This window comes from Balaenoptera borealis, assembly GCF_965194805.1.
Source record: "Balaenoptera borealis genome assembly, chromosome: 4".
NCBI lineage: Eukaryota > Metazoa > Chordata > Mammalia > Artiodactyla > Balaenopteridae > Balaenoptera > Balaenoptera borealis.
This window is the reverse complement of record NC_138861.1, coordinates 38116163-38133529: the sequence shown is the minus strand read 5'-3', so window position 1 is coordinate 38133529 and position 17367 is coordinate 38116163. Positions and strand designations below refer to the sequence as shown.

The window sequence follows — 17367 nt, the reverse complement described above, 5'->3', positions numbered from 1 at the left end:
ATGAAACATCCTCTACGCGCAAGCGCAATGGCCAACCCGCACCTCCCCTCCCACGGGAGGGGGCGGGCCGCGACGTGCCCACGTCGGGCGCGCTGCCGTTCGCGAAGCGTGCGCCGGCGGCGGTGGGACCCGCCCCTTGGGGAGGGGGCGGGGTTTCTGCCTGGCAGAGGTGGGAGCGCTTGCAGTCCTAGGGGAATAGGTTTCCTGTTCCGGTTCTCGGGCTCTGGTTAGTCACGTGGAAGTGTGATCACCTAGATAGTCTGCGCCTTCCGTTAACCAAAGCATCTTCCTTTTGGTGATACAAGCGCAGATTTCGGCCGGTGACTCTGCCATGCCGAACTTGCGGCCCAGGCCCCGCCGGGGTGCCGGACGGGGCGCCAGGGCAGCCGGGCGGGGCGCCGGGGCAGCCGGGCGGGACGAGCTGGTGTCGCGGTCCTTGCAGAGCGCAGAGCACTGCCTGGGCGCCCAGGACTTCGGCACCGCCTATGCCCACTACCTCCTCGTGCTCAGCCTGGCGCCGGAGCTGAAAGACCATGTGAAGGTGAGGAGGGCCCTTGTTTCTCTCGCTTGCAGGCAGATCCTGTGTTCTGCTCGTATAAATAAATGAATACATAAATAAATTGGAGGGGGGTGCTATGAGTGCTTGGTGGTGGTTATTAATGTTTACTGTTCACCCTTGACTCTTCTTTTGTTCGTAACCACAACCAGCGTATCAGAAAATATTGTCTGCTGCACCATCGAAATATATATCCAGAATCGTATCCCTTCTTACCACCTTCTTTTTTACTACCCTGATTCAAGCTTCAGTCATCTCCTTCTGACTTTTGCAGTAGGCTCAGGCTCGAAACTAGGCTTTCTCCTGCAACCTACAGCAACACATCCAGTACGAGCTTTTCATAATAAAAGCCAGATGATGCCATTTCTCTATTTCAAAACTTCCATTTCATTCAAAATTCCGAAGGTTATATTGCATGAGGCCTCAGGTGATCTTCTGCCACCTCCTATATCTAATTCTAGAAAGTCCCTGCCCCAGGATCTTTGCACTTGTCTCTACTGTTACATGGAACGAATGTTGAATTAAGTTTGGAATTAGCCTAAAGTAATCATTTGATGATGCATTCTTTACGTTTCAGTTATTGGATTATTTGCGACAGTTATTCTGTTGAAATGCTGTACATTTTTTTCAAGTTGTTTTAGAATCTAAATTTCAAAAAGTGATTTAACTTAATTTTGCATTCAACTTTCAGCCTGAAGCTACTTTGCTTTATTTCACCCAGGGTTTCTCAACCTCAGTACTATTCACATTTTGGACGGTATCTTCGTTGTGGAAAGCTGTCTTGTGCATTGTAGAATGTTTAGCAGCACCCAGTAGATGTCAGTAGCATATAGACATTTAAATTTCAGGATCAGCTGGCCTCAGGGAGGAGAACGTGTTATGCTGAGATACAGTTTGCTCTTTTAGGTAGGCTAAAGTAGAATAATGGATCAATCCAAGTGCTTTTTCCTCAGTTCTTTGTTCGTTAGTTTCCTCTTTCGTAAAACAGGGAAAGTATCTTTTTTTATGTTTAGTGTGTATTAAAAGTATTATCTAAAGTTTGTATTTCTTTGCCTGGTAGGGTTCAGCAGGGTTAACTAACTAGCTCTGTTTCCTGCAGAACAGAGTCCCATATTTCTTTGCAGGGTCCTCTGTGAAAGACCTATCTCTTTAGTCTTATTTCCTTCTACTCCCCATCCTCACACCTCAGCCACACCAAGTTGCTTACCTGTAAATTCCCTGATCCATTTAATATAATCTGTGTTTTTTTCCCTCACATCCTAGAGTCTTCTTCCTTTCCTTGTCTCTCTAGTAAAATCCATCAAAATTCAGTTTCAGGTATAAACTCTTCTGTATAAAATATGTGAAGATGATATAAAATGTGTTCCTGACTAACGCCTTCTCTCTTTGCCCTGGGTTGCAGTGTGGAGAATGTTTGGCGGAGGTGTAATTGGAGCTAGGGTGACAGTGGGAAGACTCTTCCCATAGTCCAGCAAGTGGTTACAAGGACCACGTTGTAACAGTGCAGGGGAGACGAGGTGACAGATTTAACTATAATGAGAGAGAATTGGCTGGGTTTCAAATTAATTGTACTGGAGTTAAGGTAGCATTCTAATGTGACTTCTTATTCTGAGGTTGGGTGGTACCTTAACCTTATATCCTGTGTGAGAGGAATACGATGGGTTCAGTTTAGAACATTTTGAGTTTTTTCAAAATTGTATGTTATATTTCTCTCTAGGAGGCCTCTCTGAGGATAGGAACAGGATTTATGTTATGTTGTTCATTGGTATTCTTTGCACACCGATCAGGAAATATTTGGGTTGAGCTGAATTTGAGATGGCTGAGGGTCCCTGGTTGAGATGACCAATAGGGAGTGGTAACTATGGGTCTGAGGTTCAGGAGAGAGGGTCTCAATTGGAGATGTAGATGTAGCATCTGTCAACACATTGGTGATAGTTAATGCACTGAGGATGCATGAGAAAAGAGAAGACGGTCAATGAAGTACCGCTAAAACATAGGAGCCCACAAAAAAGAGGTTGGTGGAGAATATGATATGGCAGCCAAGTATGGAGAGATTTTGCAGAGGGGTCAAACTGTCTTAATTCTGCATGTTACTGCCATGTAGGTGGTAAAATTTATGCATTTACGCATTTGTTCATTTAGCAACAGGGCCTATGAAAGCTAAATTAAACTTAAGGTGATTTTCAGTTATAGCTAAGTTTTATTTTCTGTGGAATCTTCAACCAGTGTTGAATATTCTTTCATCTTTTTTTATTTTTTTATTATTATTTTTTTTAATGGCCACGCCATGCGGCTTGCGGGATCTTAGTTCTCCGACCAGGGATTGAACCGTGCCCTCAGCAGTGAAAGCTCGGAGTCCTAACCACTGGACTGCCAGGGCATTCCCTCTTTCATCATTTATGTTACTGACTAATTTACTGTTTTCTCTTTCGTAAAGGAAACTTTTCAGTATACGCTCTTCAGATGGGCTGAAGAACTTGATGCACTCAGTCGAACACAAGACCTCCTTGGTTGCTATGAGCAAGCCTTGGAACTGTTTCCTGATGATGAAGTGATTTGCAATAGTGTGGGGGAGCATCTCTTCAGGTATGTAGTGGTTTCAGTATTACTAGTTAAGGATTATTCTGCATCAGTCCGGATTGGATAAATTGTCGTACACTAATTCGAACACGGGAAGTTTAATATAAACAGTTATTAATTATAACAGGGGATCAGAGTAATGAGGCGTTGGGTAGTAAGAAGAGAATTGAAAAGAATATAGGAATAGCAGATATAATATGTAATAATGTTATATCTTATACTACATAATAGCCACTGCCCCTGGGGCTGAGATAGAGCATCCATGGAAGAGTTCCTCTCACTGGGCTGAGATCCAGACTTTGTTGGAGAGGACATAGCCCTCATTCACAGGATGGCAGAGAAGTCCCTGTGGTCCCTTGCCAGGGAATTTGTTGTAAATCTGTTCTCTGGAACTTCCTGGAAATTTGCTATTTCCTTTTGTAAGAGTGCCGTTCCCTGTTTGGGTTCCAGAATGTCTTTTTTGCTTAAACCATACCCAAAATGAATAGTCTGATTCAATCTTTAAAGTTGGCAGAATGCTTAGAGGTGCTTGTGAAGAAGTATGAGTGTAAAAGGGTTCTACTAGCTTAGTTCTCTTCAGTGTGTGGACCACACACTGGTGTGAGCCACAGATTACCAGTCAATGACAGAGAAGTATAAAAATTGTGAGTAATCAGTTAGAAATGTATGTAGCAGTTTGACATAGCTGTAAATCCAAGCATGTGGTCAGGGAACTCCCTTGTTGAGGAGAGCATGGACCTCGCTGCTGAAGTCTGGTGTGGGAGTTGCACACTAACTAATCACGTGCAGTGCAAGTGTGTTGGTCTACAGATACTTAGATATTTTAAAAGGAAAGGGCGTTCTTTATCATAGATAGTTTAAGAAACACTGTTCTGGATGGTTTGATAGTTTTCTCCCCCTGTCTTTTATTATTGATTTGCTCACATCTAATTTAGTAGTAGTTTTTTGGGTGACTCACCTTTGACTTTTTTCCTTAGACACAATGCCTCTCTTTTTGCAGTCATATTTATTTGGTTTCTTTTGTATTTAATTAAAATATATAGTAATAACAAGTGCGACTGGTGTTAAACTGGTCTGGCAGCAAATACAACGGACTCTTTTTTTTAATTTAGACTTATTTATTTACTTAGTTTTTACTGAAATATAGTTGACTTACAATATTATATTACTTTCGGGTATACAACATAGTGATTCTGCATTTTTATAGATTATGCTCATTATAAAGTTAATATAAAATATTAATTAACTATATTCCCTGTGCTGTGCATTACATTGTTGTATCTTATTTATTTTATTTTTTTAATAGATCTTTATTGGAGTATAATTGCTTCACAGTACTGTGTTAGTTTCTGTTGTACATCAAAGTCAATCAGCCATATGCATACACATGTCCCCATATCCCCTCCCTCTTGCGTCTCCCTCCCACCCTCCCTATCCCACCCCTCTAGGTGGTCACAAAGCACCGAGCTGATCTCCCCGTGCTATGCGGCTGCTTCCCACTAGCTATCTATTTTACATTCGGTAGTGTATATATGTCCATGCCACTCTCACTTCTCCTCAGCTTCCCCCTCCCAAGTGGGGGAAGCTTGTGTCTCAAGTCTATTCTCTTATGTCTACATCTTTATTCCTGCCCTACAACTGACTCTTGATGACCATTCAACTCAATTGCTGAGGGAAAAGGTATGCAGGCACAGCAAAGAGGCACCTCTTAGCCATAGGCGTTAATATCTTTTACAGAGGGAGTGCTTTTTAGAAACCACTGGTGTTCTAGAAAGTTGTTTAAATGGAGGATGACTAGGAGAGCCTCTACTCTACCATAGTAAAGTAGTAATTCATAGTCGGTTAGTTGTTAGTGTCCTGGAATGCATACATATAAAAGGGATTCCGAAAGGAAAGAAGTGAATGAGAATTGCAGTCCTCACAGAAGGCTTCCCAAGGAGATGGTGCTTGGGTTGGGTAGGATTTGGGGTGCTGGTGAGGGGGTTCTCAGGCCAGATGAGTGGCACGAACAAAGGCACTGTAATGGATAGTGTATAGTTGAGTATTTTGTCTGTTACTTTTTACTCTAGAATGGGCTTTAGAGATGAAGCAGCTGGGTATTTTCGTAAAGCAATGAAGCTAAACCCAGATTTCAGTGACGCAAAGGAGAATTTTTATCGTGTTGCAAACTGGTTGGTGGAACGCTGGCACTTTATCATGCTTAATGACACCAGAAGGAATACGATTTATAACGCAGCAATCCAAAAGGCGGTTTGTTTGGGCTCCAAAAGTGTTTTGGACATTGGAGCAGGAACTGGAATACTAAGGTTTGTTGGAATTGTGTTTTAATTATGTATACATATATACTAATGTAAATTAAGGATTTTACCAAATATGGAAACTTTAACAGCAGAATTTAAAAATAGAGTTTAATTTATTTCTCATAATCTTGTTATGATTATTCATGGAACTATTATTATTGTATTTTTCACTATAACTTTTACTTAATTAAGAACTCGACATAACCACCAAGAAAAATTTGGGGTTATCATTGAAATTTTAAATACTGAATTTTAAGAGTACTTTTTACATTAACATTCTGGTTGAATCTAGTTGTTTAAAGTCTATTAGCATTCTGCATGCCAATTGTATTTTAATAAGGTGAATGTCATGATTTATTGTATGATTTATTGCTTGACAAGAATATTAGTTCATTTTTTAAAATGCAGAACGAATAATGGTTGTGTTAAAAAATAAAAGGAAAACCTCATGTTTAAGCATTATAATTCCACTAAAATTTGAAAAATTACAGTATATTATTTTTTCTTGATGGAACACTTTTTCCTCTTGTAGCATGTTTGCTAAAAAAGCTGGAGCGCACTTGGTGTATGCCTGTGAGTTATCCAAGACCATGTATGAACTTGCCTGTGATGTAGTGGCAGCAAACGAGATGGAAGCAGGGATCAAACTCTTACATATGAAGTCGCTTGACATAGAAATTCCAAAACACATTCCTGAAAGGTATTATGATATGAACTAATTTTACTGTTTATAATCCACTGTTTTTTTTAAAAAAAAATTAAGATATTCACATTTCTAGCTTCTAGTCCAACAAAAATGCTAAAACCCTTATATTGTAAAGATGCAGATATAGGATAGTTCAGCATAAGATGGATTTTCATAGTAAGGTCATATTCTTGATAAAAAAGATTTAAAAATCTTGAGAAAAATTTGTGGCAGGGGATTTAATACATAAACTTCAGCTTTAGCAAGTTACTTTACCTTTGTTAATTTCAGTGTTCTAGTTGTCCTTCTGTGTGGTCAATAACTATTTAAAAATTGTACTTAAAAATAATGCGTGAGTAGATGAAGCTTGATGGACTTAATCACATTTGGTGTTAATATCCCTGGCTAAAATGAAGGACAGGCTTTGGCTTTGGAAGCGTCAGCTGTCAATGTATTTTGACTTGGGCCCTTCAGATGCTTTGAATATTATAAGTCTTAGCTTTTTAGTATGTTATTTCACCTTGATCCATATCACAAGGGGATGGAATTTTAGAGCTAGAGGGGATTTAAAAATCATCTGGTCCAGTACACTATCATTTTAGATACAGAGTTTTCTCTGAGTAGCACTTGCTTTACTACCTCTCCTGGGTAGTCTATCTTTTCATCTTACTTAAATTCAGTTTACACTGAAACAGGGCTTTTTTATACCCTGTCGTCATTGGGACTATGATTTTAAAGTCTTTTTCCATATATGTATGATAATATTTATATTTACATAATAGTTATGCTTTTCAGTGGTCTCTACGTGTGTTCTCATGAAAGAAGTCCTGTTAGATTGTTGAGGCAGATATTATACCATTTTATAGAAATAAACTGTGTCCTTAATTGTCTTAGTCTGCTCAGACTGCTATTAACAAAATACCAGACCAGGTAGCTTAAACTACAGACATTTATTTTCTCACAGCTCTGGAGGCTAGAAGTCCATAATCATGGGTGCTGGCAAATTTGGTTTCTGATGGGAGCTGTCTTCCTAGCTTTGCAGATGGCCTTCCTGTGCGTCCGTACACGGCCTGTCCTCTGTGCATGTGAGGAGAGAGGGACCACTGCTGTCTCCTCCACTTTTATAAGGACGCACGCCCTATCAGATTAGGACTTCACCCTTATGACCTCACTGAACCTTAATTACCTCGTAAGGATCCTATCTCCAAGTATAGTCACACTAGGAGTTGGGGCTTCAGCGTGAATTTTGGTGGTACACAATTCAGTCCATAGCATGAATCAAAGTTATGTTAATTTAATCTACATTTTTGTCACAGATGGTGTTGTAGAAGGATCTATTGGCTTTGAATTAAGAGATACGGTTCAGTAATAATAATAATAATTTATTTTGACCTTGAGCAAATCTAGAGACTTGAAGATGTTGGAATAGATGATTTGAGATACCTTCCATGTTCTAAATATTTGCAATCATAAATATTGAAAATTTTGTGAATATATATAATACTGGGCTCAGGCACTGTAGGAGATACCAAAGTTGTTTCTGTCCTCAAGGCACCTACAGTCTAGATAGGAAGATAAGGAATATTCATGAAAATATCTTTATCTTCTAATTACACAAATGAATGATACTGGCACTAAGTAGTAAAGAGGTTCAGAGAAGGGAGAAATTTTTTTGGTGTGTCTTTGAGGGAAATTTTCTAGAAAGAAGGAATGGACAGAAGATCAGAGCTCTGTGGATTAGGCTTTCGTGAAAACTCACAGGTGTGGGTAAAGCAAGAGAAGTAACAGGAGAGGGACACTCAGTGTGTAGAGGTAAACGCAGCAGAGGTAGAGGAAGGATTTTGAGGGGCAGGCCTCCTCACCTGCACTAAATGTTATTTACAGATCAAGGAAAATTAGAACCAATAAAGAGTATTCATTTCGGTAAGTCGGGGAGTCACTGATGATAGAGAGTATTTTTATAGAGTGTTGGGGATAGAAGTCCAGTTACTCAGAGTTAAGGAGGGGGACTGGTAAAGGTAATGGGTATGAACCACTCCTTAGGATTTAGGCAATGAAAGAATAATCCAAGAGGCAGGGGGTCAAGTGAAGGTCGTGTACTCCCACTACTGTCCCCGCCAGGAAGCTGCCAGTGGAGAACAGAGGAGCCTGAATCTTCCTCAAGATTCAAGGGTAGATATTAAACACAAAATGTATTAGAAAATTTTACATATGAACTGTTTCTATAATATGCTCTTCCTTTCTGCTCTCAGCTTTGACATCTTTTATATAAATAGCATGATATTTTACTTACATATATTTTTAAAAAATCATTCTATAGAGTGTCCCTAGTTGTAACAGAAACTGTCGATGCAGGTTTATTTGGAGAAGGAATTGTGGAGAGTTTGATTCATGCATGGGAGCATTTACTTTTGCAGCCAAAGGTAAGCAGCATGAAAACACTTACATTTGATTAAGAATTCATTATTCAGTAGATAATTTATTGAGCCCCTAGCATAATTGCAAATCAGTATGAGATACATCCCACTCTTGAGATGCATACTGTACTGTTGGAACGAAATCAGTGTGAAAAAACATTTAATAACATAGTGCAGTGTATACTTGTGTGCCCAAATGGTGTATATAGGCAAAAAACACTCCAGGACAGAATTCTTAGGAATTGAGATTACGTTATGAAGGGATTGACTCTGGAATTCTTGAGTAGGGTTGAGAATGGGAAGTACTTCCAGTCTCACAGCCTTCACTGCTTGTATTTTTTGGCAGATTATCAAAAGGGAATATAGTGATAACTGGCGTGGTATGGTTTTAAGGTACCAGTTGGACCCAGGCTACTGCTTGGACGGGACTGATTCTTACAATTGCCAAGTTATATTTTGCATTGAAATCCTCTACTGTGGCCCAGTAAATTGTAGATTTGGTTTGTATATATGTATTATGAATGAAAGGATTTTAACATTTAATAAGAATTTAATACTTACAGAAAATGATTTGGATTTAAAATAGCTAATGAAAGGTTGAAAGAAGAGCAGTTTGTTTTTCCAGTAGGTAATGGTGATTTTGGCCTGTCAGTTAAAGTCATACTGAATAGTCTTTTGTTGTATGCAGACTTCGAGATTTCTAGCTCCCCACCTCCCTCCCTCCCTCCCTTCCCTCCTATTTGTACTGAAAAAAAAAAAAAAGTATATACGCACACACACATATATATGTGTGTATGTATATATGATATATATACATATATATAGCAATGAAAATAAAAGAAACTTTTTAAAGGAAAAAAACCCCTTAACCTGCTTATCTTTTTTTTTTTAATGAACTTCTGTCTTTCCCATGATGCGTACTTTATTTTTTTAAATTTATTTATTTTAATTTATTTATTTTGGCTGCATTGGGTCTTCATTGCGCGCGCGGGCTTTCTCTAGTGGCAGCAAGTGTGGGCTACTCTTTGTTGCGGTGCGCGGGCTTCTCATTGCGGTGGCTTCTCTTGTTGCGGAGCAGGGCTCTAGGCACGTGGGCTCAGTAGCTGTGGCACGTGGGCTCAGTAGTTGTGGCTCTCGGGCTCTAGAGCGCAGGCTCAGTAGTTGTGGTGCACGGGCTTAGTTGCTCCGTGGCATGTGGGATCTTCCAGGACCAGGGCTCGAACCCGTGTCCTCTGCATTGGCAGGCAGATTCTTAACCACTGTGCCACCAGGGAAGTCTTGCTTATCTTAATTATTGTTTTTTTAAGTTTTTTTCTGATAAATTTTCATAGCTTGCCATCATACACACATTTTTTAAAAAAAATTTATTTATTTATTTATTTATTTTTGACTGTGTTGGGTCTTCGTTTCTGTGCGAGGGCTTTCTCTAGTTGCGGCGAGCGGGGGCCACTCTTCATCGCGGTGCGCGGGCCTCTCACTGTCGCGGCCTCTCTTGTTGCGGAGCACAGGCTCCAGACGTGCAGGCTCAGTAGTTGTGGCTCACGGGCCTAGTTGCTCCGCGGCATGTGGGATTTTCCCAGACCAGGGCTCGAACCCGTGTCCCCTGCATTGGCAGGCAGACTCTCAACCACTGCGCCACCAGGGAAGCCCCTGACACACATATTTTGACATAAATATAACAGAATATAATTTTTATTGTTATATTTTTAGACCAAAGGTGAAAATGGTAATTGTGAAAAATATGGGAAAGTTATACCGGCAAGTGCTGTTATATTTGGGATGGCAGTAGAATGTGCAGAGATAAGAAGACATCATAGGTAAGTGATTTTTTAAATAGTAAATATTAAAAAATAGTAATTTTAAGTCATAAACTGTACTTCAGAGGTTATTTAGTGGACATTTATTTGGATGAGAATGTGTAGTTTTCTGACCTTTAAATTCATGATGTTTATTCTAGTCTTAATTTTCTTTTTGCTTTTTTTAAACTTTCTTTGAAAATAGAACTCTAGGATTAAAATCAGCTTTCAGTTTCCTAGTGGAAAATTAATTTTGATACAACTTAGTATCCTTTTGATGTGTGATAGATTCATGAGAAAAATACTAAGTTAAGACTGATTTTAGAGAAAGTGAAGTAAAAATTTCCAATGTGAAAATAATTTTATTTCTCCCATTTTTTTCTTCTTAATAACTATTGATATTATAATGTTTTCTGTTGGGGTGGGATGAAATTTTAGGATCTTTCTACCCTTGAGATTCTGAGATTTATCAAGTGTGATACAGGTGAAAAATTATTTTAGTTATAGAAGTTTCTTGGTTACATTTTTTTCTTGAACATTAATGAATTTTTTTATTTTGCTGAAATATGGATCCATATTTTTTTGGAACTTTTTAAGGAGGCCCTCCATCTGATACCTTGATAGTGTTAAATGTAACTATTTACATGTTAAGAAATACTAATGAGTAAAAGAAGAAAATAAAAATCATCCCAAAACCTCACTAGTAGGTAACTACTGTTCATACCTGTGTGAATGCACCACAGTGCATTCCTCCATTTTGCTGGTGATGGACATTTAGGTTATATCCAGTTTTGGAAGTATTGGAAATAGCACAGCTATAAACATTCTTGAACATTCTTTTGGTGGTGGTATGTATGAATTTCTGTTGGCTATGTTCCTAAAAGTGCAAATGTCAGACACTCTGAGGTTCCCATATTAAGAGTGAATCTAGAATAGTCATGTTCAGCTTGAGCAGGAACTACAAAAGTCTTCCAGAGTGGTCTTGTTAATTTTCTATTCCTACCAATAGTGTATGAAACTATTCTTACAACACTTATTTTCCCCATTCTGGTGGTTGTGTAGTATGGCTTTAACTTCATTTCTCTGGTGACTAACTTTTCATATGCTTATTGGTCATTTGGATATGTTCTTTTGTACAGTGTCTAAGACTTTTGCCTATTTTTGTGTTTCTTTTATTGTGGGAATTTAAAAATATATTTTGGATATTTGCCCTTTGTTGAGTAATGTAGTATAAATCTCTTTTCTTACTCAGTGGCTTGCCTTTTTACTTTCTTCCTGGGTATCTTTTGATGAGCAGAGTTCTTAATTTTATTGTACACTTATTTATCATTTGTTTTCCTTTATAAGTTAGTGATTGTGTTTATAATTGTGTTTAAGAAACCTTTGTCTATGAAGCTTTATTGCATTTTTATATTTATTTTTGCTGGATTTAATATTAGATGGTGTTACTTGATTCTTAAAAAAAAAAACAAACAAAAAACCAAACCTGTCTTTCTCCTTTTCCTCTCTTATTCCTCCTCTTACCAGGGTGGGTATTAAGGACATTGCTGGGATCTGTTTGCCAGCCAGTGTGAAATTTCAGAGTCCAGCTTATTCTTCTGTAGATGCTGAAGAAACAATTGAACCTTATACGACCGAAAAGATGAGTCGAGTTCCTGGAGGATATTTGGCTTTGACAGAGTGCTTTGAAATTATGACAGTAAATTTCAACAATCTTCAGGTAAAAATAAAAGTTCAGTTACTGTTTTTTTTTTTAATATATATAAATTTATTTATTTATTTATTTATATTTTTGGCTGCGTTGGGTTTTCGTTGCTATGCGCGGGCTTTCTCTAGTTGTGGCGAGCGGGGGCTACTCTTCCTTGCGGTGTGAGGGCTTCTCATTGCGGTGGCTTCTCTTGTTGTGGAGCACAGGCTCCAGGTGCATGGGCTTCAGTAGTTGTGGCTCGCGGGCTGTAGAGCGCAGGCTCAGTAGTTGTGGCGCACGGGCTTAGTTGCTCCGCAACATGTGGGATCTTCCCGTACCAGGGCTTGAACCTGTGTCCCCTGCATTGGCAAGCGGATTCTTAACCACTGTGCCACCAGGGAAGCCCCAGTTACTATTTTTAAGCATTAAATTTCATGCATTATTTTAAATAGTTAATACGTAGGACAGTCTTATTTTATGAGTTTGCGTGGGATTCCACTGACTATATGTAAAGAAAATGATTAAATGGTAACCAGAATTCCCTCCTGAAATTATTTACTTACTGTAAATACAGAGAAAAAAATCCCTAAGGTTTTTGGGAATGTACAGTGTGCCTGGTGCTTTCGTGGGTATTCTTAGGTGGCTCTTAAAACAGTGTTGCAATACAGTTATAATTTTCCTGTGCTATACAGAGGAAGGAACTATAGCTTACATTAATTCCCCCCAAGTATGAATGTAGGGGCAGGAGTTATAACCTAGGTCTTCTGACTCTTCTCTGTGTCATCGTGCCATTTCAAATTAACAGTATTCCTTGAAATGAAACGTAATTCAACCTTCTAGGTTGTATGTAACCAGCCATCTTGGCTTGCCAGGACTGAGGGGTTCCCCAGAGACAGTCTTGGGCAAACCAGGACAAGTTGCTGTCACCCTGGTGTGTCTGTGTGGGTGGTGGAGGGGTGCACTGCACAAAGAAAGAGCCCAAGGAAATTGAGAAAGGTTACATCGAGTCCTTCTCTGGAGATCTTCACGTAAGGTTAAATGTTTAAGTACATTAAGCTTTTGAGATGAAACTTGCCTGCGCACAGAAGACTTTGTGAGGGTCATTTTAGCCTAAGATCTTTGTAATTTAATGAAAGCTTTCCCCTATTAACTGTTACTAGGTTTTTTGTTTGTTTTTTGTTTTTTGAGGTGGTATGGAGCTAAATTAACACTTTGGCATTGATCACTGTGGCTGAGCTTCACGAGCCTTTCTTTTCTGATGTAACAGCCTTCCAATGGGGAACAGTACGATCATAGCTGCTGAGTACTCCAAAGCTATCCTTTTCTTATTTTAATTTTTCTTTGCCACACGCACATGAAAACACCTTATTAAGACTTTAATTTTGAAAATAATATCTGCCTGTTTAACGTTTTCAAGTAATACAGTAGAAAGGAAGAAGAAAAAGTATATTTCTTCCTTTTTAAAATCTAGGCCCTTCTTTCTCCAGGTCACCAGTTGAAATACATCTTTTCAGACTTGCTCTTCTAATCGTCTACACACACACACACACTTTTTTAAAACAAAATAATCCTTATTGCTTTGCCACTCGCTACCTTCATTCAACACTGTGTCATGGACTTCTTTCTACATCAGTAATATGTGTCTGCCTCATTGTCTGTAATAGCTGTATGGTACTCACTACCATATACCATATATCAGAGCTTCCCATCCAGCATGCCTTAAATGGTTGTAGGTGTGCCAAGATACTGATCCCCTAAGGGCGCTGGGCAGGACTGAGAACTTACAGAAATGGGAATTGATATGATATTGGGGCAAGTATATAATGAATGTCTAAAATCCTCTTATTCCTTTAACATTTTTGTCAGGAATTAAAAAGTCTTGCAACTAAAAAACCTGATAAAATTGGTATCCCTGTTATTAAAGAAGGCATACTCGATGCTATTGTGGTTTGGTTTGTACTCCAGCTTGATGATGAACACAGTTTATCCACAAGTCCTAGTGAGGAAACATGCTGGGAACAGGCTGTCTACCCCGTACATGACCTTGCAGGTATATCTTGTCTAATTTTTGTTGTTGTTGTTTTTTAAAACTTTTTGTTTTAATCCTCTAAGCATTTGAGTCAGTGTCAGAAAATTCACTATGAATATGAAGTTACCAGTCAAGGGAGATTGGTCAAATCTTTCAGAATTTTCTTTTTCTTTTTTAAAAGTAGTTTTAAATAATTAATATATGTGGTTAAGAGAGACTAAAATTGACATGTACACACTGCTATATTTAAAATAGATAATCAACAGGACCTACTGTATAGCACAAGGAACTCTGCTCAATACTCTGTAATAACCTAAATGGGAAAAGAATTTGAAAAAGAACTAGATACATGTATATGTATAAATGAATCTCTCTGCTGTACACCTGAAACTAACAGCATTGTTAATCAACTATATTCCAATATTAAAAAAAAAAAAAAGACTAAAACACAACTCTGCTGCATACCACTCAAAAATATCTATCATTAAATCATTTCTTCAGCTCTGATTACTCTAGTTATCAGTAAATAAGAGAAATGCTAGTCCATTTCTTACGGAACACAGCGGAAGAGTACTGCTTTTAGTGCAGGAGTTCTTACCACTTACAGAATCTGATAGCATCTGTGGAGCCCCAGGTCCTAGAAATATGCACACTCATAGAAGTGCAGAATTTTGCAGTTTAGAGTTCATGAATCCATGGACTTACTTAGGGATGTCCTATGTTAAAGATACTTTTTGTATAGAATTTTTTTACTAGCAATTTTATGGGTTTCAATATAGTTTACAGCAGTTGGATTACATAGAAGAATTCTACCTTTTTAAAACTGGAAGGTAATAAATATTTACTTCTGTGTAGTCTCTTAATCAAGGATCTAATTTGGCAAGGTCATTAAGTCATGGAATCAATATAGTATTGTGGCCAGTGTGGGTTTTGGAGTCAGTCAGGTAGATTTGAAATTGGGTCTTGGCTACTTACTGACTTCCTGGCTGGCCTTGCTGGTTATTTCTTAGAGCTTTTGTTATGTGATGTATAAAAATGGGATGATGCTGGGAATTCCTTGGTGGTCCAGTGGTTAGGACTCTGCGCTTTCACTGCCTAGGGCCCGGGTTCAGTCCCTGGTTGGGGAACTAAGATCCTGCAAGCTGTGCAGCGTGGCCAAAAAAAAGACAAAAAAGGGAGGGTGCTGCCTATGTTGCAGGATTGTTGTAGGAATTATGAGACAAACTAGGTGTAAAATGCCTACCATAGTGACTGGCACTCAATAAATAGCACCTTAAAGTTTCGTTTATTTATTCTAACTCCCTTTCAGTAACTTAGATGGTATTTTTTTTAAAAAGTCCTTCTTTGGGAAAGGATATTTTAAATGTGTAAACACAAGAATAGCAACTTGTATTTCCAACTGGCTCTATGGCTAATAAGAAGGAATTGCAATTATACATTTACACTTTAAAGTTTTACCACATGTGAAAGCTCATGGATAAGAGCATGATACAGTCTTTATTGTAGGACTCAGTCCTTCCTTATATTTTCAAATTCCTAAACATGCAAGAATATCTGAGTACTTACAGTGAAGAGATATTACTGACAAGGTGCTGCTGAATGCTGCCTTGTTCTTTTGGAAATTTCTCTTAGAGAAAAGAATGTCCCTTTAAGCTAAAGTGAGGTTTGGTGCTGATCCCTGAATTTCATCTATCTTTGTTATTGTTGGCTTCGTTACCAAAGATTGAGAGTCCCCTGTAGTCCTTTCCCCACCGTCCAATTTGGGGACATTGATGGTACCTAGTGATTACAGTGAAAGCACTCTAATACTGATAGGTAAGGTCCAATAATGAGCTCTTGAATCTCTCTATTATGCTGTAAGTCAATTGGATCTTCTAACCTCAGTTTTTCCCTATGTAAAGCTGGAGGGATTTTCCTAGTTTTGTTTTTTTGGGTTTTTTTGAAATGAATAGATTAATTCACTTAATTCTTTTAAATCAATAGATGCAATCCTTCCTGTCGTGGTTTAAAAAATGGCAGGAGGACAGAGGTGTTTGTGTGATCCTCAGACTTATAAACACTCATATTCATCAATTACAATTTTTTTTCTTTCCTCCTGTCTTATGAAGACTACTGGATAAAGCCGGGGGACCAGGTGATGATGGAAGTGTCTTGTCAAGATTGTTACTTAAGAATCCAGAGTATCAGTGTCTTCAATTCGGAACATGAAATGGATGTTGGGAGAAGTTTTACCAAGAATAAAGACTTGCTGTCTTTAGGAAATGAGGCTGAACTCTGTAGTGCCCTGGCCAATCTTCAGACCAGTAAACCAGATGCTGTGGCGCAGACTTGTGTATTGGAATCCACAGAAATTGCTTTGCTTAATAACATCCCATACCACGAAGGCTTTAAAATGGCAATGAAGAAAGTGTTGTCTTCACTGACTCTGGAGAAACTGGGTCAGGCCATGGATACTCAGTGTCAGAATAACGAGATGAGCTGTGAAAGCGGACAGAATAATTCTGAACAGAGCATCCCTGAACCTTTGTATGTGTTAGATGTGTCTGAGGGCTTCTCTGTTCTGCCTGTAATTGCTGGCACACTCGGGCAGGTTAAACCTTACAGTTCTGTGGAGAAAGACCAGCATCGTATGACTCTGGACCTCATATCTGAAGCCAATCACTTTCCTAAAGAAACACTTGAGTTTTGGTTGAGACATGTGGAAGATGAATCTGCTGTGTTGCAAAGGCCAAAATCAGACAAGCTGTGGAGTATAATTATACTGGATGTCATTGAGCCATCTGGGCTCATTCAGCAGGAAATAATGGAAAAAGCGGCAATATCCAGGTAAAACACAAAATACAACCTTTGGTTTATTTGAGCTCAGACTTCATGTAAGTTCTTTTAGTTCTTTAACGGTGTAACTGCACAAATGAGTCGTGATCATTGTGTGCTCCTCAAGCATTGCTTTTCAGGAACTGTGACTTCTTGTCTTTCTCTTTCTGTGCATGTCATTACTGAATTTTTTTTTTTCTGTAAAGGAACCTCTGCCCTGTAGGTGTGAAGAGACCCTGCTTTGGGATTGGACTGCCTATGTATAATATAGGGAATTAATTAGAGCTCTATAAGAACAGATAAGAAGACATTCAAGGGTAAATAAGGAAAAATCAAATTTCATCTTTATAAGAAACACTGATGAGAAACATATAGTATGCATCTGATGGTGTATTGGGAGAGCAGAGAGCTTCTTGGGAACAAGTCCCAGTCCTTTTAGGTCCTGAAATCTCTATTTTATAGTACAGTTCTCTCCCTAAGGAATTTGTCCTTCAGTTTAGGTT

At 38.7% G+C, this 17367-nt stretch overlaps 1 protein-coding gene across 2 annotated transcripts in view; it reads left to right on the top strand.

Moving 5' to 3' along the window:
* The first annotated feature begins 147 nt into the window (after positions 1 to 147).
* PRMT9 (protein arginine methyltransferase 9) overlaps positions 148 to 17367 on the top strand; it is a 30758-nt gene continuing 13538 nt past the window's right edge. The window contains exons 1-9 of one of the 2 annotated variants that reach the window (XM_082388989.1): positions 148 to 541; positions 2994 to 3142; positions 5206 to 5442; positions 5969 to 6136; positions 8442 to 8544; positions 10249 to 10355; positions 11862 to 12054; positions 13888 to 14071; positions 16159 to 16876. In XM_082388989.1, the coding sequence (XP_082245115.1) occupies positions 332 to 541; positions 2994 to 3142; positions 5206 to 5442; positions 5969 to 6136; positions 8442 to 8544; positions 10249 to 10355; positions 11862 to 12054; positions 13888 to 14071; positions 16159 to 16876 (2069 nt within the window). In that variant the 5' untranslated portion in view covers positions 148 to 331. The remainder of the gene's footprint in view (positions 542 to 2993; positions 3143 to 5205; positions 5443 to 5968; positions 6137 to 8441; positions 8545 to 10248; positions 10356 to 11861; positions 12055 to 13887; positions 14072 to 16158; positions 16877 to 17367) is intronic. The other variant, XM_082388988.1, reaches the window with a different exon arrangement.